The sequence below is a fragment of the Watersipora subatra genome, chromosome 2 (assembly GCF_963576615.1).
Source record: "Watersipora subatra chromosome 2, tzWatSuba1.1, whole genome shotgun sequence".
NCBI classification, from domain to species: domain Eukaryota; kingdom Metazoa; phylum Bryozoa; class Gymnolaemata; order Cheilostomatida; family Watersiporidae; genus Watersipora; species Watersipora subatra.
The window spans coordinates 76,892,829-76,918,284 of record NC_088709.1 but is presented as its reverse complement, the minus strand read 5'-3'; the positions used below and the strand labels follow the sequence as shown (position 1 = coordinate 76,918,284).

Here is a 25,456-nt window from a genome sequence, read left to right as displayed (position 1 = left end):
CCTTTCGAGCATAAGGAGAAGATCAGAAAAAGGTCAAGATGCAACTTTAAATATCATGGTGAGTCTTATTAAATTTTTTTCTGATCTATCCTGTTTATTTTCGGTAATAATAGTATGGGTGTAGTAGCTTACTAGTTGCTGGTTCAGTGTATGCCTCCCCGAGTCACATAAAATTACATCCTACAATACATGACTCAGTGATCAGTCGTACTCACAGGCTTGAGTTGGGTGTGTTTTCACTCATAATTGATTGCCAGTTGCCACATGACTTATTCAATGTGTCAATGCTTGTGTGTTTATTTTTTTTGCCTGCTGACATTAACCCTATGGCATGAGCAATCAATCCCTTGGTCACACGATCACTAAGTCTATTACTTGTAAAAGTGTGTCAGAGTCAGAATCCGTTGCCAATCACCTCATTAGCTCATTTTTAAAAAAAAATTTTAAATTAATTAGGAATTAAAGAAAATTCTAAATTAAAGGAATTTAATTTAAAGGAATTTAAGGATATAATTCTAAATTAAAGGAATTAAGAGCTTTCACAAGTTTTCATTCAGCCAAGCTTACCCCGGTACAATGACAGGTTATTCTCATAGATTGTTGTGTGTACTGTTTGCTAACCATGCTACCAGAGTCACTTTGATGCACAGCCATGCTTTTGTTCTGTTTAGGAAAAGTAAAAGTTCAGACGTATCTAGACTCCCATGCCATGATGTATGATGTAAGACTCGAAGGTATCAATGGACTGCCGCATGTGATAAAACCTGAAGGTTTAGACTATGACCGCCAAGAATACTTGCATACTAACATTCGAGAATTTTGCCGTCTTGGCACTGAGGATTTAGTTTGCCCGAAGCCTCATGGTAAAAGGCGTAAAACGTGACCATAGTATAAATTTTAGCCTTTTTCTGAGTCAGATGTGAATAGGAATGTAATCGTGGTTTTGGGTCTGATACCCCTTGTTTTTTTAACTCACATTTTGGCAAAATAAACCTCAGTATGGATTTCAGATGTGATGTTAAATCTTGAAGCCCATCAGTTAGTGGTGATATACCTAGGAGCTTCTCATCTTATTCCTAATGTGCGGTTAGTGTGAAGTACGGATGCATAAAAATGTCCAAATTTTTTTCAATTTTAAAGCAGGGTTTACCAATCTTTTGTTGTCCTGACCTTAAAATGGTGTACACCAACTGTTTCAGCATGCTTAGTTGCCCTAGAGACCAAGTTTCACCTCAGTCAGTGAAATACAAATGGCCGTATCCAAGGAGAACCTAACGTAAACAACCTATTTCTGTGTGTCGCGTCTTTATTTGCAATTTTCTCCATTTCAGATTTTGACAGTTTTTGCTGACGTGCCTTCCGAAAATTTGCAATATCTCGTGAACTACTTAAGCTAACTCAAAAATTCAAAATGCTTTAAATTCTCCACAAAATTGTGCATCTGGCTGTGTTACTAACTCAAAATCTAAAAATCCCTCATTTTGGTTGATTTTCACATGAGAGGTCACAATTAGGTATAGATTGAGACTCACACAGAACATTGTAACTGCACTAGTTTTAATTATGCCCAAAGAATCGTTGTAGGAACTTCTGTACCAGCCTTTTAAGTTATCTCCAATCTTCCCCACATAATTCACGTGGAGAGTAGCATTATCTCCAACCTGAAAAAGGGAAGGCTGGATGTAACCTAGCACACACCTCAAACTGAGTCACAGCGGCGTGTCTCTCCTCACCAGCAGGAGTTGTGTACTTGCTTCTGTAGAACCCCTTCATCTTGTCATTGAGAGACCCGGTGAAGACTAGAGAGAGACTTCCTTGTCCTATCTATAGGAAAGAGAGGTATACCTAAAAAACTCTGAGTTAGAATGAGGAGACAGAATAACATTAAGACCCGCACATTGAAAATATATGAGGCTGATACTTACTGGAAGCATATCTGGGAATGTAAAGGTAGCAGTCTCTGCCTCAGAATCCATCGTGATCTCACCAGTCATGTCTACATAGTAACATATATTATTACTGCGGATGAAGCCTAATACAAACTGCATTCAGGGTTGGTGAAAACCACGGTTTTTATGAAAAACCGAAAAAACAGGTTTTTTGGTTTAAACCAGTTTTTATGGTTTAAACAGGTTTTTATAATTTTACCAAGGTTTTTGCAATTTTAAGTCTAATTAACATCACTTATTATAGCTGCATGATTGAATATTGGACATACATATGTGGAATCATCTATTAAAGATGGTACTGTGGGAGTTGTTAAGGAAAAAAAGAGAGAAAACATGGAAATTTCAGAATGAGTTTTTAACCAAACATGATCGATGAAATACAGAGCAGAAATCTTATCACATAAAGTGAATATTTTAGATACAGCTCTATGTATAAGTAGGAATTTTAATCCAAGTGATTAGTCGTGTGGTAATGTAGAGCAGAGCATAATCCAGATGCATTACTAGTAGTGCTGGGCACGGGTAGTAATACTCGTTGAACTCGCGGGTTTATCTTCTCTCGAGCATCGGGTAATAGAGATTTCGGGTATTCCGGTCCTTCGGGTTCGGGTTTTGACTTTAGAGTTCGGGTTTTGGTACACGGATTCGCCGTGTAGTGTGAACAAAAACTCGGTCTATTGCACCCTGCGCTCTCAATCTGGGCCCACAGGGCATTTCTGTGTCATTTTTGCTAAAGAGGCACGACAATAAGGCATAACGAGTCTTTAATTTAATAGATAGAATAAAGCATCTCATACCTTATTTACCATACCTACCGAATATATTGTAGTCAAGCAGTGATTACTTGTCATTAAAAGGTGAGTAGAAATACATAAATCAAATTTTATTTGCGCAATTTGCCAAATCGGCTTCGTAAACAAATCTATGCCTTTTTTAATACGGCGCGTGTTTGCTTTCACCGATAACACATAGGTCCTTAGTCTGTTTCCGCTATCGCCTTGTTAGAAACTGCCATCAGCTTCGCAGTAGTAGCAGTAAAAATTTAATAGCTCTGTTTAAATTGATTACCACAGCTAGCTATTATGGATTACATAATTCATTATAACCAAGTTTTACTAAGCCAACAAGCATTTCTAACGGAAAAAGCCGATAAGGTAAAGTTTTTTATGAGATTTGGAGTGTCATCTACAAAAAGATCAGAGAGGTCCATAGAACATGCTTAAGTATTAAGCTACCATAGACCCTATCTTCTGCCACCTGTTGACACGAAAATTCCCTGTGGCCCCAGACTATCTTGACTGTTTAACAATCCGCCTGTTAACGCTGCTAGTACGAATGTCAGTCGATAAAAACTGTGAAAAATGATAAATAAATTGAAAAGAAATATAATTGCTTTGTAAATTTGAAAATATATCTGTTTAGAAAATTTAAACATAAAATCCATATCAACAAACCCGATACCCGAAAAACCCGTAGGCAAAGAAATACCCGAGCCTAGCACTACTAGCTACCCGATACTCGAAAAACCCGAACAGAAGGGGGCGGGTCTAAACCCGTTGACCAAGAAGTACTCGTGCCCAGCACTAATTACTAGTGTTTGGAACAGTGGCAGATGACTCAACTTCTATCACCTGAATACTAGCATCACTGTTTAAATTGGTGTTTTCAGCTTGACATTTTGCTACATGAGCTTTAAGCCTATCTGTATGACCTCACGTTACGACACCACACCTCTTACATTTGGCCTTAAAACCTTTACATTTTGCAGTTCGAGTGAAAAACTGCCAAACAGGATCCTGTTTGAGAGACATGTTAGAAATTTGAGGCACAACTTGAACTTTTCAAAACACAAAAAACTTGATAAACTGAATTCTAACAATCCAACTACTTTGGCTTGTGCCCAATAAATGAAATATTAGTTTGAAACTTAAAGCTTTTGCCAAAAGGATTTTATTATTTTAATTTCTAATTATAAGCAATACTTTCTCACTGGCCAGACTTGAGAAAGTATTCATTCATTATTAGAGACAATGATTGGATTAGTATATTTCACATGGTTTTTATATTTCATCAGTAAAGGGATCATCATATCACTTGATAAAACCAATTGAAAATTAAATTCACTAATTCATTGTTGTGCTAGGATTTCATGTAGTTTCAACTTTAGCTCTGCCATCACTTTACTACTGTGTCCTAAATAAACTTCCACAGCTGATAATTACATATAAATGCATTTCTACCGCGCATGAACCCCTAGGAGCTTAAAATATTATGTTTTTCACAAAAAATAATGAAACAACTGTATTTTTTTTTCGGCTGGTTTAAACCGAGCCAACCCTGGCTGCATTACAGGAAAACACAAAGTTTCTCAAAGAGTGCTAACAAAACCTCTTACCATTGAACTTGACAGACTGTATCTCAATATCAGCGGAGTTAATGACTACCACATCTGTCTTCTCTTTAACCTTAATGAGAGAAGGGATCAACATAGTAGAGCAAATTCTATGAATACCATTTCTCATAATGCGCCACCACTTTGACACTCTAACAGAGGATGTAACCGTAGAACATAATAACTGTAGAACATATTAACCGTAGAACATATTAACTGTAGAACATATTAACTGTAGAACATATTAACCGTAGAACATATTAACTGTAGAACATATTAACTGTAGAACATATTAACTGTAGAACATGCTGATATGAACATATAATTAGAATTTAATGAGTCCTGTGCTCCATTAACCCATGACTATTGGTGAAACATACAGTTCTTTACTGAGCAATTTATTTTTTCCAGAATTAAGGTTTGTGTAGTTGGGACAGTGTAACCTCAGGATACACTTAATCTTCAATCAAAACAGATGCCCATATGCTAATCGTCAATCATAACACATCCCATATACTAACCTTCACCCACACCAGGTCCCCATATACTAATATTCACCCACACCAGGTCCCCATATACTAATATTCACCCACAACAGGTCTCCATATACTAATATTCAACCACAACAAGTCTCCATATACTAATATTCACCCACAACAGGTCTCCATATACTAATATTCAACCACAACAAGTCTCCATATACTAATATTCAACCACAACAGGTCTCCATATACTAATATTCAACCACAACAGGTCCCCATATACTAATATTCAACCACAACAGGTCTCCATATACTAATATTCAACCACAACAGGGCTCCATATACTAATATTCAACCACAACAGGTCTCCATATACTAATATTCACCCACACCATGTCCCCATATACTAATATTCACCCACACCAGGTCCCCATATACTAATATTCAACCACAACAGGTCTCCGTATACTAATATTCAACCACAACAGGTCTCCATATACTAATATTCACCCACACCAGGTCCCCATATACTAATATTCACCCACAACAGGTCTCCATATACTAATATTCAACCACAACAAGTCTCCATATACTAATATTCACCCACACCAGGTCCCCATATACTAATATTCACCCACAACAGGTCTCCATATACTAATATACAACCACAACAAGTCTCCATATACTAATATTCAACCACAACAGGTCTCCATGTACTAATATTCAACCACAACAGGTCTCCATATACTAATATTCAATCACAACAGGTCTCCATATACTAATATTCAACCACAACAGGTCCCCATATACTAATATTCAACCACAACAGGTCTCCGTATACTAATATTCAACCACAACAGGTCTCCGTATACTAATATTCACCCACAACAGGTCCCCATATACTAATATACAACCACAACAGGTCTCCGTATACTAATATTCAACCACAACAGGTCTCCATGTACTAATATTCAACCACAACAGGTCTCCATATACTAATATTCAACCACAACAGGTCTCCGTATACTAATATTCAACCACAACAGGTCTCCATGTACTAATATTCACCCACAACAGGTCTCCATATACTAATATTCAACCACAACAGGTCTCCATATACTAATATTCAACCACAACAGGTCTCCATATACTAATATTCAACCACAACAGGTCTCCATATACTAATATTCAACCACAACAGGTCTCCGTATACTAATATTCAACCACAACAGGTCTCCATGTACTAATATTCAACCACAACAGGTCTCCGTATACTAATATTCAACCACAACAGGTCTCCATATACTAATATTCAACCACAACAGGTCTCCATGTACTAATATTCAACCACAACAGGTCTCCATATACTAATATTCAACCACAACAGGTCTCCATGTACTAATATTCAACCACAACAGGTCTCCGTATACTAATATTCAACCACAACAGGTCTCCATATATTAATATTCAACCACAACAGGTCTCCATATACTAATATTCAACCACAACAGGTCTCCATATACTAATATTCAACCACAACAGGTCTCCATGTACTAATATTCAACCACAACAAGTCTCCATATACTAATATTCAACCACAACAGGTCTCCATATACTAATATTCAACCACAACAGGTCTCCGTATACTAATATTCAACCACAACAGGTCTCCATGTACTAATATTCAACCACAACAGGTCTCCATATACTAATATTCAACCACAACAGGTCTCCATATACTAATATTCAACCACAACAAGTATCCATATACTAATATTCAACCACAACAGGTATCCATATACTAATATTCAACCACAACAGGTATCCATATACTAATATTCAACCACAACAGGTCTCCATATACTAATATTCAACCACAACAGGTCTCCGTATACTAATATTCAACCACAACAGGTCCCGTATACTAATATTCAACCACAACAGGTCCCTGTATGCTAATCATATTTTCGATGTAAATGCTGTATAAGCTCAATTGGTTGACATGGATTGTAAGATAACATTAGAGCTTTCATTATATCTATAAAACCGTGATTATACAGTCTTTGTTTTTATGATTATGGAAAATCTCGCTTTTCCACCTACCCTATTGAGATACCTTTTAATTTTACAAAATTTAAAACTTAATAAAATCTGCACACTAACACTTTTGAAGTAGAGTAAATTATATGATCACGTTTTAGTGCGTTGTCCCAATATGCAATTGCTTTGTGGTTAGACTGGCACATCCCAGTAAACATAAAGGCATAATATTGCACCTTTGTAAAGGTAACAGCAGAATAGCCATGCATATCATGTCCAGCAAATGAGATAAACACCGATGTTCTCATTAAGATAATAAAACAAACCAAATACATCATATGACACCGAGAAACCATTAGATCGATGCCATAATAAATCGATGCAAGTCATCCAATTTATATGAATCTCCAAAAGAGGCATACTTTGTCTCTGTATTTTTATCAATATTTAACTCGTATGTAAAATCAAGTGCAACTTACCAAATAACAAAAGTAGCATTAATTTTAATCTGACCTGAAAGCGTTTTATTTTCTCTACTAACAAGAAATAATGGTTAATTTAATTGGGAATGCAAATGCTCCTGAGATTGCTGAGATGAACTGCTATGTCCAAATTTAGATAGCTAGTGATGAATATTGATTTTTGGTCCTTCAACAACATTCAAGACTTCAACATCTTTTCTTTCAAATGTGATAAGCAGCGATGAAGCCAATAAACATCGCGAAAAGACCAAGTTTACATTTAATGTTAAAAGTAACAGTGATGTACATGAGACGGATTGATAGACTCACTTCAACAATAATTGTCTCACTCCCTGTGAAGGTGAAGGCTGTAAGATTAGGTGTGAGTGTTACATTGTAGTTAGTTGGTACAACCTTCAGTGGCAACCTTTGAAACTCTTTCTTCTCAGCCATATTGCTCTTCCAACGTTTACTGTCCAACAAAAGTAATAAAATTAATGAATTATAGAATGAATTATCAATTGAATTCTTAATACAGCTATGCCGAAGAAGCGAAACCCCAAAAGTTGCAGTCTGTGTGTGAAGCCAGCTCAATATAAGAAGCTATATATGGGGGTCCTACCACACAAAGCTGTCGTCAGAATAGTCACTATTAAAATCACTGTCGTCACTTTTAAAATCACTGTCGTCACTTTTAAAATCACTGTCACCTTTTTCAAATTGGTAACCAAAACAACCTCTTTCTTCACATTCGTTATTTTAATACAAATATCTATACTGGTGGCACTGGGTTGCGTTAAAAATCTGAAACTCGCTAGGTTTGAACTTCTGCTAACCAAAAGCATGGCTCAACCAGCGACCTTCACAAACATATTAGTGATGTTTGGGAGCGTTGCTGATTACTCCGCGAAGAGTGACAGCCGTCTTAGGTTTTTAGAGCTATATTTCTTGTACTGAAAATAGACCGAGATTGCCTTTAATAATCACTGTCAGTCACAGACTTGGAAACGGATTTGCAGTCAATGTCGTGGCATTTCATTGCTTTAATTATTTGGCAGTCTATAAATGCTGGGCCAGATGCTTCAAACCAAAACTAGTGAAGTTTCGGTTGACCGTGGTGATTTATGAACAAATAATAAGTTAGTAACGGTACGGCAACACGTAACAAAATTTCCGTTGGTTTAAACCAAAATCACGAAATGATTGAAACACACAGAATTATTCTGCGCTGCTAGAATCGTGCTAGCGAGCACGATCTCAGCAGCTTTTGCAATTAGTATAGTCCAAGAGACGTATAATGACACACAATAGTAAAAGTATAATTGCAAATCAACATAGTACACACGATGCAACTGCTTAGATTTCGTTATTGAATGTATTTATTGTTTGGACGCTATAGCTACAATTTGTTTATTTTTTAATTATATTTCCGTTTTAGCAGCAAAAGATTTGTGGTAAAGAATGTCGACATCTCTAGCGCAAACAAGTCAGTTGCATCGTATTTACTATGATAACTTTCTGTAATAATTTTCTTGTGTGTCGCATTATGTTTTCGGACTACATATATCTTAAAATTTGCTAAAGTCGTGTTCGCCAACTAATAATAGCGCGACTTAGACAGTTACATCGTGTGTTTTATGTTGAAATGCTTTCGTATTTTTATTGTGTGTCACGGTACATGTCTTGGACTATACTAATTGCTAAAGCTGCTGGAATCGTGCTCGCTAATAATTTCTTTAATCTGTTAAAAGCGTTCGTCGACAAACTCGGTGGGCATGCACAGCTCAAATAATTCTGTGAATTTCGACCGATTAATTCTGCGTTTTTCGTGATTTCGGCCAGAACTCCGAACCAACGAAAAATTCGTTACGTGCAGCCGTACCTTTAGTAATCTTATTTACGCAATCCTCGTCACCTGCATTGGTAAATGGTCGTCTCGTCTGTCACTTTTTAAATATCCCTGTCGTCGCGTCGTCAGAATCGTCACAAAACATGGGAGGACCCCCATATATCGAGTTATCTAGCTTTGTATCGAAACATGATTGGCTGAATTGTGTGGCCATTAATAATAGCAAGCTATCAACTTTGACTAGATCTACTAATATTTTGTGCTCAAGTAAGCAAGTTTGAAAATGATTATAACATCTGGAGAATGCGACACTTTTCTCGTTTTGATAAGAAAAATTGTGTAAAATACTAACCTATAAGAGATACCAGTACTGAACAATTACAGCATACTAATTGTGTAAAATACTAACCTATAAGAGACACCAGTACTGAACAATTACAGCATACGAATTATGTAAAATACTAACCTATAAGAGACACCAGTACTGAACAATTACAGCATACTAATTGTGTAAAATACTAACCTATAAGAGACACCAGTAATTGTGTAAGTAGCTGAGAGACTTAGAGATGACAAAGAAGAACGGAAGAGAATATCAATAAGTATTAATTAAAGATCTAAAAATACAAAATGGACTTGTAATCATATTTCTTCTAACCAGTGCTCATTTTAGTCTAAACTTGTTACAGCATCTCGATTTAAAATCTCTAAAATGTCAGGATAGTCGTAGAAAGAAAAAATAATTAACAAGACTTGAATTGATTAGAACAGCCTCAGACTGATGTATGATACTGTATGTACCGATAGTTATTGCTATTATTATGGGAGAGCGCTGTGACCAGGGACTGATGTATGATACTGTATGTACCGATAGTTATTGCTATTATTATGGGAGAGCGCTGTGACCAGGGACTGATGTATGATACTGTATGTACCGATAGTTATTGCTATTATTATGGGAGAGCGCTGTGACCAGGGACTGATGTATGATACTGTATGTACCGATAGTTATTGCTATTATTATGGGAGAGCGCTGTGACCAGGGACTGATGTATGATACTGTTTGTACCGATAGTTATTGCTATTATCCTCACTCAGACTGATATACGATACTGTATGTACCGATAGTTATTGCTATTATTATGGGAGAGCGCTGTGACCAGGGACTGATGTATGATACTGTATGTACCGATAGTTATTGCTATTATTATGGGAGAGCGCTGTGACCAGGGACTGATGTATGATACTATATGTACCGATAGTTATTGCTATTATCCTCACTCAGACTGATGTATGATACTGTATGTACCGATAGTTATTGCTATTATTATGGGAGAGCGCTGTGACCAGGGACTGATGTATGATACTGTATGTACCGATAGTTATTGCTATTATCCTCACTCAGAGTGATGTATGATACTGTATGTACCGATAGTTGTTGCTATTATTATGGGAGAGCGCTGTGACCAGGGCCATAGCGATAGGTCTCCTGGTCACCAGTCGAAGGGCCGAGCCTTCAAGACACTGAGGAAGGCCCGGCCACCATTAGGGCACTCGGGCTACCGAGAAGAAACTGAGAAGACAGTGAAAGAGAAACCGAGCGTAGAACAAAGGAAAAAGGCGGAGCCTAGAATGAAGGTAAAACTATAAAAGGAAGAAGGTTCGATTGTTTTGGCAGAGTGGTATGCGCACCTTTACCCGCATCCTTTGAATGTGATTTATTACCTGTCATGCATGTAAACTTATATATTTATTTAGTAAATATATATTTGATTGGCACTCAACACTCGGTGGTGTTGTTTGATTGCCTTGTGGAGAGTAAAGGGAACCGGCAGTTTCCTTTACTCTCCACAACTTTACTTCCTTAACGATATAAAATAATATAAAATCTCTTATATTAGTTGAGGATGCAAGAATGCCTTCTATAAACAAAAGGAGACATCGGGCCCGCAAATGGAAGTAGCCAAATTCAGTAGTTTGAATGTAAACGTTTTCTTCAGAGCACAACTAGCGATTGTTTATTTAATTTAATAACTTAAAACTTTACCAGTAATAGCAGCCAGAAAACATTAGCGGCTAATACAAACTAGCTAGTACAGCTAATAGCTAGTAAAAACTGTTAAAAGCAGATTGCTTAGAAATTGAAACAAAATGTAATGAATTTTTATTTCTTGTTAAAAGTCTACTTGTGTGCAAACCTTTTCTGTTCCCATACAAATCTCTAAACTTAGATTTAGCTTACAATATTTAACGATGTCTTCCCTTTTGAACCAATCAGTTTTCTGTAGAAATGATGTTCAAAATTTATTTGAATATTTTGAAATCTTAACTTGCCATCATATCTAGATACAAGTTTTTTGATATATGAGATAAAATCTGAGCAAATATTGGTCATAACAAACGAAGAAATTCCAACATAGGTCATCTGAGGTTTCTTAAAATGTGAATTTAGTAAATTAGAACATGTCTGCCGAACTTCTCCAAATAATTTGGTGCCACATTGCTCAAATAATGATGAATAGTGCTTTACACATTCCATATTTTAGTTTTAAAATCATGGATCCAAAGAAGACTAGTACAATGGGTGATAATTATGAAAAGTACAGTGGAACCCCGGTTCTCGAACGCTTCGGTTCTGGATCAAAAATTTAAGATTGGTTCATTTCGGATCTCGAACATAAAGTCGGTTTTCGACTAAACCGGAGCATGCGCATTAGAATTAAACGTTCGGAACAGCTCCAGAAACAGCATGGAAACATTCGTTAACAAAGAGAGAAGTATGTTACGCTTCATAAATTCTCCACAAAAAGGAAGGAATCATCAGGGACGACGTCTCTCTACTGAAAAGATTTGCTAGGGAGACAACTCCTCTAGTCGCGTTACCCTATATCGTTTTGGAGGAGGATTCTCCTTCAATGATGTGAAATCAATGTGCCATTGCTGTTTACATTTACTTTTTCACAGGATTTTTGATGTAATAGATCTGTTGCATTTTTTGCTGTTTCATTATCAATTGTTGGTATTATATCTTAACTTAAAATGTTTTCGATGTTTTAAGGGCAAAACGTACAAAATGTTTACTTATTGTTTTCGTTTTTTATCATCATAGAAAAACTTTCATTACAATTAAGCACATCTATATCTACCTGTTTTTATTTATAGTATGTAGTATACAGTACAGTTTATGGTGGAAATATTACAAAAATACTTTACCGAAGTTGTTTTCTTGACTTGGAACAGATTAAAATTTACATACATTAATTCTAATGGGAATAATTGTTACAGACCTCGAACAGCTCGTTTTTCGAACAACCGTCTGGAACGGATTATGTTAAAGAACCGAGGTTCCACTGTATAAGAAAATACTATTTTAGAATTATGACAACAAATAATAAAAAAACTAGAGTAAACATCTTTAGATAACTTTTTTTAATAATCTCCAAACGCCCCAAACCCCCTAATAGTTAGCATGAGGAAGTGAATAGCGGAATTGTGAAACAAACCGCTTTCACATTATCTTAACACTTCAACAACAAAATAAAATGGCTAACATTTATGCAACATGCACTACGGTCCAGACAGCTGTATTTTATTTCAAAAAACCGAGTTTTTGTAATCGGTATCATTTGGTTTGCTATAAGGCTACTCAAGTCATGTGCTATTGGTCATATTAGGTAGTTGAAAGAGTTCTAATGATATATTGTTAGTTGACGCTAGCTAGAACAAGAAATACCAGAGCAAGAGCCATAATAATGCAGCATTTTTGTGTAAAAAAAACGTAGCGCTGAGGCACTTGGCGCAACGAGTAATGCATTAGTCAAAGGGTTAAGAATAAAATAGAAAAACTATTGAATATGAAAATAAAGATATATTTAAGATATGTTAATTTATTAAGTTAACTTGGGCTAAGGTATAACTCTACCTTGCACCCTCCATCTCCTGAAGCGCTTGAACAACTCAATTCACCTGTCTTTAAATGAGAGTAAAAGACTTTATTCATGATTTACTTTGTTTATGCTCTTACATACGATTTAGTTTTTTACTCATTGAGTTTTGTTATATCTTCACCATACCATAATGAATTTTAGAGCTATATATATATACATATAAATTATCTGAAACATCAGGTCTCTGACATAAAATTAAAAAAGATGTAATGTTTGTTGTTAGTATCTTTACCCTACATGTGATGGTCTCGAAATCTGAAGTAAATATCGGAATGGACTAAAATCCTATTTCAAGGTTTGGCTGTAATTAAGTATTAATAGCTCTACTGCTTGTTGTATATGCAGGCGTCTCTTGTGTGCCTGACTATGTTACAGGAACTTGGGCTAAGGAAACCAGATAGGCTTTTGAGGCAAAGCCTTTCACACAGGCTTGCAGAATTTTGTAGCTTTCTCAGCTTATTGATAAAAAACTAAGGAATAGCTAAATAGATATGGAGAAGGGTGTATCAGAGAGCATTTTTCTTCCTGCTACGAGGGAGAGTGAAGTTGTGGTGAGTGAATACAAAACATGGCGTCGTAGGCAATTTTGGTTTGCGAAGGACAGTGGGTGCTGCCAGTGTTCAGTGCTCAAATTGTTGCGTGGACATTTGAGAGTGGTGTAAGAAGAAGGGTGCAGTGTTAAGTGTTCGAATCGTCATGTGGACATTCGACAGTGGTGCATGGAGAAGTGATAGTGTTCAGTGTTTGTGCTACAGGATTATTTACCTGTTTGCTTCAGGAAGAGCGAGGGTAAGTGTTCTGATTAATTTTGGGCAGTAATCGAGATAGCGGCCGTCGTTATTTTTAATGATGGCCGCCTTCAAGTTCAATGTTAATGACTTTTCCAGGTTAGTTATCAACTCTAAGGATGCAGCTAATTCTTATAAGTCTTGGCAATCAGAATTTAATTTATGTGTAGAACTTACCACTCTACAAATGGGTAAGACTGAAGTAGGTCAGGTTAACTTTAGCGGTCGCATTAAACTGCTTGCGCTATTGAGTGCTATAGGTAAGGATGGCTGTGAGGCTTTACAGCCTGTAGGATTTATTATAGTCTCATGATTCTACTTATGAGCAGGCCATGGATCACCTAAATAGAATTTATGGTGGAGGGGAAACAATATATGTTAGGGTTATGAAATTCGTTACTTGTTCTCAAACATGTGACAAAAATGAAACAAATTATATGTTAAAGGTTGAGAAACTCGGCAGGAATTTAAACTTTGGTGGTGATGATAACAGAAAAGATTTTGCTCTTGCGATAGCTGTTAATGGACTCATAGAGTCAACGCTACGTAGGCAATTGATGCAGGAAAAGGATTTAGATTGGGCAAAGTTATGTGACATTCTCAGAGCTAGGCAACTTGCTCGTGATTCAGAAACAGTACTAAAGGATGCTAAGGCTAAAGCTAGAGGTATAGAGGTTTCAGAAGTAGCAGCCATTGTTTCTAGGCAATCTAAAAATAAAACTAGAAGCACTAGCCATTACTATAGTGAAGGTGCACAAGTTTATAGAACTTCTCGAAAGGAGTGTGAGGACTATCATGATAATAGGCCTAAGAACAGGTACCCCAAGGCTGGATGTGGAACTTCAGCTCATTGGTCTACTAGACATGAATGTAGAAGCCGACATAGAAATTCTATTCGATCTTCTAGGTATTGTAGTGCTGATAGACATAATTGGCGCATTAGGTCTAAGAGTGAACTTTTATCTAAAAGTGATAAATGTTACAGCTGTGGTAGTCGGCAGCACAGGCTTGGCTGTTGTCCTGCTGCTAGGTGCTTTACCTGCAATAGGAAAGACCATACTAGTATTGACTGTGCTAGGAATGGTTCTGAAGACTCTCGGAAACAGGATCTTAACAGGTCTCGCTATGATAGGAGTAGGAGTAGCAGTAGCAAAAGTGACAGAAATATGGACAGAGGTTCACGTAGAGACGGGGACTACACATGTTCCTGTAATCTCAATAGGAGTGTGAGGTTTTTATCCTCTAGTCCTAAATGGCTAGATGATAAGATAGTCAGAACTTTAAAGGTAAATGATATGGAGGTTGATTTGTGCTTGATACAGAGGCTGAGGTTTCAACAGTAACTGAAAAAACAGCCAACCGGTTAGGCTTACAGTTAAAAGTACCATCAACTGTTTTGACTGCAGTAGATGGTTCTGAGTTAAAGGTAGTAGGCAAAGCAGAGGTTCAGTTGAAAAGTAGACACAGATGTATGGTCACTCAGGTTCATGTTATAGAAGGATTGAGAAAAAACTTTTTGGGCATAAATGAGTTGAAGCAGCTGAAATTATAAGCTGTTTTAAATGCATTGTGTACGAAAGATTTTAAGCCAGTTACACGGTCGCCTCCTAGACCTATTACTGCTGATGGATGTTGCCATTTTTCATATGATGGCATGTTGCAAAACTTGACAAATCAATCTGATAGAAAAAGTAAAGGCTACGGAGATGGGAAGGACAGGAAGGAAGGTCAACCTGGAAAGTTATCAATGAGGGGTGGTACCAGCTCAGAAGAAGCTGTTCCACAAACAAAGGTGCATAGTCGTAGCACCAGCTACACAGAGGCAGCTCAGTGTAAGTCGCAACCTTCCCTGAATCAGGTAAGGCTTTATGGTCTGGCTTATCAGGTCTGGCTTTATGTCACATGAGGTTCTCCTACAGCGTAAACATGCCCTTGCTGAACGCAGGTCCAGGATAGAGGAGTATAGGACAGCTATTGCGGCAGTAAAAGTTGATGAGCGCCAGCTGCAGCCGAAAATTGAGAATGAGCGGGAGTTCAAGGCTGCCTTGACCAACTTGGCTACCCTGAAGGACACGATAACCTCTGAAAGATGCTAGGCGACCGTGATGCAAGGTCGAGGTTATGTTACCTACAGGCAACCAGCAGCCTGTCGGCGGGAGGCCCCCTTGGCTCCCCACACCTCCAATCAAGGAGGTGCAGAGGGGACTGCTTCGACTGTAACCTGTTCTAGCCAAGAGGCTAGTATGGCTCAGTCACTTACAAGCAACCAGCTGCCTGTCGGCGGGGAGACTGACTTGGCTCTCCACACCTCAAATCAAGTAGGTGTAGAGGACGCTGTCTCGACAGCAACCTGTACTAGCCAAGAGGCTAGCCACGCTGAAACAGGTGGCGTGGCAGCCCAGGAACGTAGTTCTGGGGCTAAAGCGGTTGATGAAGGAGAGAAGATTCTGAGGGAGAGCATGTCAGACCCTGAGGAAGAGTTTGGGATATAGCCTATATGTGATTTGGAAGACCAGGCGATGTCGGAAGAGGGTGACCCGAACGTTTAGTCAAGGCACAGGGACAAGTAAAGCAGGAACAGGTATGTGTTCAGGACTTACAAGTTAAAACCGAAGGCAACAGGTTAGGCTGGCGAGAGCTACCAAGACCCGAAGAGTAAGTATGGGAGAGGATCACTCAACCCATACAGGTAAAACCACTTTTGGTTTTAGTATGAGTTAACATCTGGTTCACATGCTACCTTCATGCTCATGTACAATTGCTAAGCTCCCGTTTAACACGTTGGTGAGCTCATGATGATGCGGGCTCTATTAGTGTACCAGAAGAGAGTATACATGCATGTCAGACACCGTGTCTGAAGCTTGTTGCTTCCCAACATGATTGGTGGTAAAACCTATGATTGAACCCAATAGTTAAAGGTCCTATGTTCAGGCTTCAAAGAAAAAGAAAGGGCATGTTGTATATGCAGGCGTCTCTTGTGCGCCTGACTATGTTACAGGAACTTGGGCTAAGGAAGCCAGATAGGCTTTGAGAAACAAAGCCTCTCACGCGGGCTTGCAGGATTATATAGCTTTCTCAGCTTATTGATAAAGCTAAGGAATAGCTAAATAGATATTGAGAAGGGTGCATAAGAGAGCATTATTCTTCCTGCTACGAGGGAGAGTGAAGTTGTGGTGAGTGAATACACAACACTGCTAACGAAGGTACAAGTAAAGAGCTTCCACTAAAGATAAGCATGTATGTTGTGATTTTGGTCACCCATTTACAAATGATCTATAATAAAATAAAGACTATAACTATGGAGTTACCAATGTAAACAATTGATTGATGCATGACTCGACTTAAATCGGAACTTAGGACTAGTCTAAATAAATACTACTAAACTTAAAAACTTTGAGACTAGAATGATATTTGAATAAATTCAAAATAATCTGTGTCGCCTACTACATTTGTTCCTGTTCCTGATTTTAGTTGTTTTTAAGATGAGATACCAGAAATTATGACAATGCACTTTACAATTCTAACGGATGACAGTCTTTAGGATCCAAGCAAAGTATAATTATTTGATACCGTATATCGGCAATGGTAAAGGAGTGGAAAAGTTTGGGTGACTAAGCTGAAGGTTAGACCAGTTATAACATGTCAAACTAAATAGTAGATATTGAGTTAAAAACTATCACACAAGTCCAAAAAATAGCATGCAATGTAAAGTCGCTCCAGTTTATGCTAATTTGATGCACTCATGCAAATTTTATTAAGCATCGAGTTGCGCAAAGTGTTAAAAAGTTTTACACCTGGCATAAGTATGATTCCACTTATAGCTAACGCGATGGCTGCATTGCTCGTGAAGAGATAAACAAAGCAGGCGTTTTGAAACGGCGGTAAGGTTTGTAAGGGGTATACGTTTGATGGATAAGGGATATGCGTAACGTTGTTGCAATAAAAAATATGTTTGCCTAAAACTCGGAAACTTCGTAATCCGCAGCGGCAACATTTTAAATATGGCTGGAGATAACCGCAGATATCCAACATTTCCTTTCAAGTGCGAACAAGACATATGAGTCGATCAGGTAAGTCGAATACGTTTTGCGAGCGTGTGTTTTTTAGTTTTTGACATCCGCCTATTGCGAGATAAATCTACAAGTAAAGTATGTAGCAGCCATGTATATTCCCGCTATCGATGCTTTTCCATGTATTTTCTATTTGAGCGAACGGTGACTGGTCGACGAGTCATCAAGTCAACGTGAATATTATATATTCAGCCGGTCGCCGCAGTTTCACGCCAGTGCTGTCATTTTTTCAAATACATTGATTTAATTTTTGTACGAAACATGTGAATTGATCTTGCTAGTATACTATATTGTTCCAACATGTGGTGTATTTTTAGAGTGTTGTACGTAAGTATTAGCAAAAGCAGAAAAATAAACCGAAGATATACACAATATCACAATGAACATGACACCTAATACACCAGAGTACCATCAGAAAAACAGTCATTCTATACTCATCTACTAGCGGATTAGAAACTTCCCTTGCAAATAACTCATGCGGAAAAGACAGCAATTGGCCTGTCAAAAGCCATCAAATGAAATTAGATCTCTGCCAGACACGACCGAAACAATTGGAGTTAGTCATTATTTCCAATCATTACACTGCCATGACGTACTTAAAACAATTCTACTCAATTGCTGGCATTGCTAACCCTCTGTAACAGAACCTGAGCGACAAAGCACCTTCTCAAAGGCTAACAGAGACATCTATAAAAGAGAACAGGTTCAATGACTCAGCCTCTTTCCCCTCTGCCTACTGAGGCGCTTCGCCCTGTCTGCGGTGTCTCCCTCACTTCCATCTCCTTGTGGAGTCGCTCTCCTTCCCCTCTGCCTGCTGAGGGGCTGTGCTCTGCCTGTAGAGTCTCCTTCTCTTCCCTCAACCTGTGGAGCCCGCTTCCCAGGGCTGATACTCTGAAAGAAACACCCACCTGGATAGGCCCAGACTTGGATATTGTACTCCCAATCACCTGGTTGGTCAATTCGGATATTGTACTCCAATCACCTGGTTGGTCAATTTGAAATACACCCCCTAAACACTGGGAGTTCCCTAAAGGGCGTCCAGGTTCCACACCCTGCTAAACATCCAATATGATTCATGCATTAATAAAGCAGAAAAAACCTACAAACAAAATTCCCAATTCTATTTAAATACGTTTTTTCATTTGTTTAGTATTGCAAAAACGATCGTTTTTTCTTCTGCAAATAGTTTTTTGATTGTTGCTAATAGAGACCAGTATCTTGTAGCTTACTACTTGTAAAAAAATTAAACACAGAAAGGCAATTAGCTAACCATAAATCAATTAATAAAAACGTTCATGTGGCGACATAATAGTCGCTCTGCCCACTAGCGTCAGTATCGCAAAACGACAAAATGTCGCTAAGCGTGCAAAAGGGTTAATAAAGCTGGTTCCAAGCATCAACCATGGCATCATCATTTTCATTTACAAAGGAAAACATAATGAATATCAATGAAAAAAATATATCATTCGTTCTGAGTATATTGCTAAAGGGTTGCTAAGATGGTGCAGTGTCAACTGTCTCTTTTTTCTTCCTTTCCTGTCAGCAAGCATGCAAATTTTAATGCAGATTTTAATGCAATCTGCATTAAAATAATGATGGTAATTTCGGTACAATTTCTTGGTAGTACTTTGGCTGAATAAAACCTTAAAGGTTGACTTGCAACGAAATTCACATTACAGTTTTTTGGTATCAAAAGATTCACCATATCTTACTCTGTTGTGTTGTAGGTGCAAAATATATGGAAATGTGATTACAAGCTCTTAAAAGCTCAAAAACGAACAGTTAATCGCAGCCACACGAGACTGTCGTAGTTTGGATTCGCTTTCCAAAACGGCTCAAATGGGACGTAGTTGTTACAGGATGGTTTCTGTTTACACTTTCATGCAACCTCAGTCAAAATATTTTCACAAATATACTTCAGGCATTCAATAAAACCATGTCTATTGTTTTTACGCGTCTGTTTTATTGCCATTGTAATGCTGTCACTTTTAGCACTGATATCTTATAACTTACCGTAAAAAATCGTTAAACTTTTTAACCTTACATCGAAGGAGTATATATCATTGTCTGATAATCATGACGAGCCTGTTGGTTACCTGTGATAATCGAAAAGAGCTGCAAAAACTATTTGCGAAGTATTGGGTCAAGTGATCGGATTACGACTTGACGATTGAATAATGCCGAAAGAAAACTGTAAAGTAGCGAGCATCTATATTTGATAAGGGGTCTTCGGTAAAACCCGAAGTGTTTGTCATAAACTAGTGCTACGATAAGTTTTACATGAAGCTTTTTATTGGCCTTTCAATTCGCGTGAGAACATACGTGACAAGACGATAACCAAACTGGAATGACTACGTCAGATAAATAAACAGATTCCAATCTACAGCGGTTTTTTGTTTTTGAGCTTTTAAGAGCTGGTAATCACATTTCCACGTATTTGACACCTACAACACAACAGAGTAAGACATGGTGAATTTTTTGATACAAAATAACTGTAATGTAAATTTTGTTGCAAGTCAACCTTTAATGAGCATGGGCCCTTTTACTGACTTGGCTGTGGAAACCCCCCCCCCCCCTAAAGTAGCAAATCCACTGACAGTGCCCCATGGTCTGAAAACCCCCCCTAAAACGTGATTTTGGGCCAAACCTAATGGGTCTATTAGAGGTTAGTATTAGCCCTGGGGCCAGCTCTTTTACCCTCTGCCTGCTGAGGCTCTTTCCTCGGTCTGTGCAGCCTCTCTTTTTCTGCCTGCAAAGTCGCTCTCCCCTGTTTGGGAAATCTCTCTTTCCACTGTCTGTGAAGTCACTCTCTACTGCTCCTGCCAATGGAGCCTTCTTCTCCATTATCGGCTGAGCTCTTCTATTGCACTATTGACTGCCAAGTCTCTATATCTAAGGACTGTCATGACTCTCATTTTACTGTCGAAACTCACAGCCATACAAGACCAAGCAACAAACATGGATGACCGTTCGAGTAAGGGTGTAACTTTTATTGGGTATTTTAACCTTTTATTATTAATATTATTTTTAGAATTTTGTTATTCATGTATTTCAATTTGACTTATGGAATGAAAAAGTAACTTTTGCTGGTAAAAATTAGTGTTGTCTACAATAGCTTAGAGGTTGACTTGCAACAAATTCACATTACAGTTATTTGGTATCAAAAAATTCCCCATGTCTTACTCGGCTGTGTTGTAGGTGCAAAATATGTGAAAATGTGATTACAAGCTCTTAAAATCTCAAAAACGAACAGTTAATCACTGCCATCACAAAAACGCCGTAGTTTGGAATCTCTTTATTTCGACGACATACTCAAACATTGAGAATGTTGCTTGAATGCATGAAAAAATGAGGTAATAAAAGCGAAACAGCTTGAGCGTGTACAGACAGAAAAGCGAACAGGTTGCATGTTTAAAAAAAACGAGCCAATCAAACCGGATAGGTTAGAGCCAGAGTTAGAAAATCAAGAAGTGTGAGTTGGAAAGAGAGCCATCTAAAGAGTGTAACGAAACCTGTTAGATAATGTGAGGGTCGCCGGCCGAGATATTGGCCACACACTTCACAGCCCGGCCAGTTTCAGCCCTACTACGCCGTCAAGAAGACGGTAAGGCACAAAAGAGACAGCTCGGTTCCATCAGGCTGAGAGAAGGGAAGGTGGGCTAGGCCGAAAGAGTGGCTGGCCGAACACCGACTGGTACTGCAGAGACTGGTCGGCTTTTGGGAAGAAGTGGGCATAGTCACCGCTATAAAAAGTAACAGTCAGGATCAGGAAAAAGCAAAGCGCTGGAAAGTCTCAAAGCAAACAGTTGTGTTTTTATTGCATGCCGTATGAATATATTTGTTAAAATATATCATCTTATTACTCAAACAAGTGGCTGGTTCCTAGTGGAGATGTAAAGGGTCTCTGTGAATCCTTTACAGTATCAATATTTTTGTGTAAACCACATGTATTTTTATTTGACTTGCAGTTGTAGTATTAATATCCTTTTCTGTTTTTGCCCATGTTGTCTGTCAGTTTGTCTTAGCGTGTTTTTACAATTGTAAAATACAAGTTGTATACACTTTTAATTAGTAAAAAAATGCATGGCTGCAGTGGTTAAGCTGTGTTTTGATATACACAGCTTTTGATTCTGAAAAAGCAAAATCTGAAGCACATATTTTAACTAATTCCCAGCAACTGACAGTGGTAGAGATCACAATACCGAATTCTCAAATTTAACCTTTGTAGTCAATGCTAGATGAAGATAGAAAGTCCCATTTTAGAAATTGTATGAGTCATTGGCAGGCTTATTATCTAGATTCTCAGATAAGAAAGAAAAGTATCAAGTACAACTGTAGTTCGGCTAAAATACACAGCTGGTGCAAAGGCCAATAAAATTTTGGAGTCATCTGCTCAATATGTGGATACCAATTCATGGTCAAAGTTTAAAAATTATCTAGCAATTTTCAAGTCGTATGTAGGTTCAATAGCATATCAAAGCTACCTGGCGAGTTTTTATTGCTCCCACACCTAGTTGCCCAGCCTAGCCAACTAGTGCCCATTTATGTACAAACCAGACAGTAGTGGTGCCAGGTCTCCATTCAATGAAATGGCGAAAGATAGGATAGCACTAGGCATCGGAGATTATATTTTGAAAATGTCATGCAAGTGCCAAGTATTACTGGTACTTTGCCAACAAACATTATGCTTTTTAGCTAAAGCTTTATACAAGCTAATATATTATAGTACTGTCTCATTATAGCTATTAATAATGCTTGTAGCTTTTTACAAAGCTTTTCTATGACCAAACATATAAATTCTTGGGTTTTCTGTTATCAAATCAGTTGTCTCTGGAGTGTGCAATAAACCATTCCTCTAATTTAATACTCTATTTAATTGCTTCTGTGCAGAAACATAACAGAAGCTAATTGGCGACAAGGATTTCTCTTTTGAACAGTTACAAAGAGTTTTGTTCAGATTTTATCATTGATAAAATCGATACAAAGAGTTCTAGTTTATTACAAGAGTAACTGTTCAAAATTGCACCACTACAATGGCAGAAGTAGCAGACCTGATCAAGCTAATGCAGAAGCAGCAGGAGGACCAGAGACAGCAGCAATAGGAGCAGAGAAAGCAGCAAGAAGAGCATAGACAACAGCAGCATGAGGAGTTCAAGCAGCAACAAGAGGAATACAGACGTCAGCAAGATGAAAGAATGGAGGAGAATAAGAAACTGATGGAGCTACTACTACAAAACCTACAACGGAAACAAGAAACAGCTGCAACCGCTGTTCCAGCCTTCCCAGGTTTTGACCCAACAGCAGAGCTACTAACAGATTACATAGACAGATTCAACACATTCATTGCAGCAAATTCTATTCATCAAGACAAGATTGCTGGCACTTTTCTCACCAACCAACAGCCTACACTCTACAAGCAGCTTAGTAATATGGCAGCTCAGCTTTCAACACCCAAGCAGATCAACGACCTCAACATGGATGAAATACTGGAATTTCTCAAAGACCAGTATGACCCTAAGCGCTTCATTGTTAGAGAGCGTTACAAGTATTGGAGTGACATGCAGAGGAAACCTGGAGAAACTATTCAAGAGTTAGCTGCCAGAATTCGTCAAGATGCAACTACATGTGCCTTCATAGACATTACAGATCCATTAGATGAGGCTCTCAGAACAAGATTTATCTGCTCTGTAAACAATGAAGCAGTTCTCAAATCTCTCTTCAAGGTCAAGGACAATGAACTCAACTTCAACAAAGCTATACAGGTAGCACAGGAAACAGAAGAAGCAGCTAAAGTTGCCAAAGAGACAGTTTATGGAAACTCGTCTAAAGTCAACAAGGTTGCTCAACAGAAATCAAGATACAAACCAATCCAGAAAAACAGCTCTACACCTGACAAGCAGAAGGAAGGAAAGCTATGCTACAGATGTGACCGAACTAACCATACAGCGGATGACTGCAGATTCAAAGCAGCCACCTGCAACTTTTGTTCTAAACAAGGTCACATAGAAAGAGCATGCAAGAAAAAGAAATCATCTGCAGCAGAAAAACCAGTAAAGATGATAGAATGCACATCAACCAAGATGGTGAAACTTGCTGAAAACATCAAACTGGAGGGAGACAACTTCACACTTGAACTGGACACTGGAGCATGTGACAACTTCATCTGTAAATCAATATGGGAGAAGCTAGGAAAGCCAAACCTAAAACCTACTACAGTTAACTACAAATCAGCCTCAGGACATCTCATAGAGACGCTTGGCAGATGTGAGCTAACTGCCCAATTGGATGCACAGAAAGAAGTCAGACTACCATTTGTGATTAGTGCTGTACAAGATCTCAACCTACTAGGAAGAACTGCTATACAGCAACTAGGCATCTCTATTGATGACAAGCTACAACAGAACCTTGTATCAACAATCACAGAGAACCAGCCAGATGGGAGGTTACAAATCAAGTGTAAGGAGATGTGCAAAGAATTTCCAGAAATATTCAAAGACGAGCTAGGATGTCTCAAGAACTTTGAACTAGAGATAAACTTCAAACCTTCAACAAAGCCAGTCTTCTGCCGACCCAGACCAGTTCCTATTGCCTTGACAGAAGAGCTCAACCAAGCATACGAAGCAGGTGTAGCTAAAGGCATATGGGAACCAACTCAATTCAACCAGTATGGAACACCAGTTGTACCTGCACGCAAATCTACAACAGGTCAAGCTGCAGGGAAGATCAGAGTATGTGGAGACTACTCCAAGACTATCAATAATCAGCTAGAAACACATAGGAAACCTATCCCACTACCAGAAGATCTAATCAGAAAACTAGGTGGAGGCTATTGGTACACAAAGATTGATTTAGCAGATGCCTACAATCAAATATTGTTGGCACCAGAAAGTCAACGACGACTAGCACTATCAACACACCGAGGAGTACTACTACAGAAGAGGTTGCCCTTTGGCATAAGCTCAGCACCAGGGTATTTTCAAGAAATCATGGAGCAACTGACACAAGACCTCCCAGGAGTAGCAGTATACCTAGATGATATACTAGTGAGTGGAGCCAATGCAGAGAGCCATCTACAAAACTTACGTCGACTTCTTCAAAGATTAGAAGAAAGAGGGCTCAGATGTAGAAAAGACAAGTGCTGTTTTGCTCAACCTACAGTAGAGTATCTGGGACACAAACTCACTTCAAAGGGAATCACTAAAGGAAAGAAGGCAGATGCAGTACAACAGATGCCAGTCCCAACAGACTTAACTCAGCTAAGATCTTTCTTAGGAGCTACACAATTCTACAGCAAGTTCATACCCAATCTGTCACAACTCACAGGACCATTGCACAAACTGACACGCAAAGGAGAGACCTGGAAGTGGGGCACTGAACAAGAAAAGAGCTTCAACAAACTGAAAGATATGCTATCAACTGATAGTGTCTTAGCACACTTCAACCCAGATCTTGACATTGGAATCTCATGTGATGCTTCA

General features: G+C 38.3%; 1 protein-coding gene across 1 annotated transcript in view; it reads right to left on the bottom strand.

Annotated features, from left to right (window-relative positions):
• LOC137388720 (puromycin-sensitive aminopeptidase-like) overlaps window positions 1–17,721 on the bottom strand; it is a 39,029-nt gene extending 21,308 nt beyond the window's left edge. The window contains exons 1-5 of the mRNA XM_068075172.1: window positions 17,703–17,721; window positions 7,655–7,796; window positions 4,345–4,414; window positions 1,926–1,996; window positions 1,699–1,824 (exon numbers count right to left, since the gene is read on the bottom strand). Of these exons, the coding sequence (XP_067931273.1) occupies window positions 1,699–1,824; window positions 1,926–1,996; window positions 4,345–4,414; window positions 7,655–7,777 (390 nt within the window). The 5' untranslated portion in view covers window positions 7,778–7,796; window positions 17,703–17,721. The remainder of the gene's footprint in view (window positions 1–1,698; window positions 1,825–1,925; window positions 1,997–4,344; window positions 4,415–7,654; window positions 7,797–17,702) is intronic.
• Between the last annotated feature and the right edge of the window lie 7,735 nt (window positions 17,722–25,456).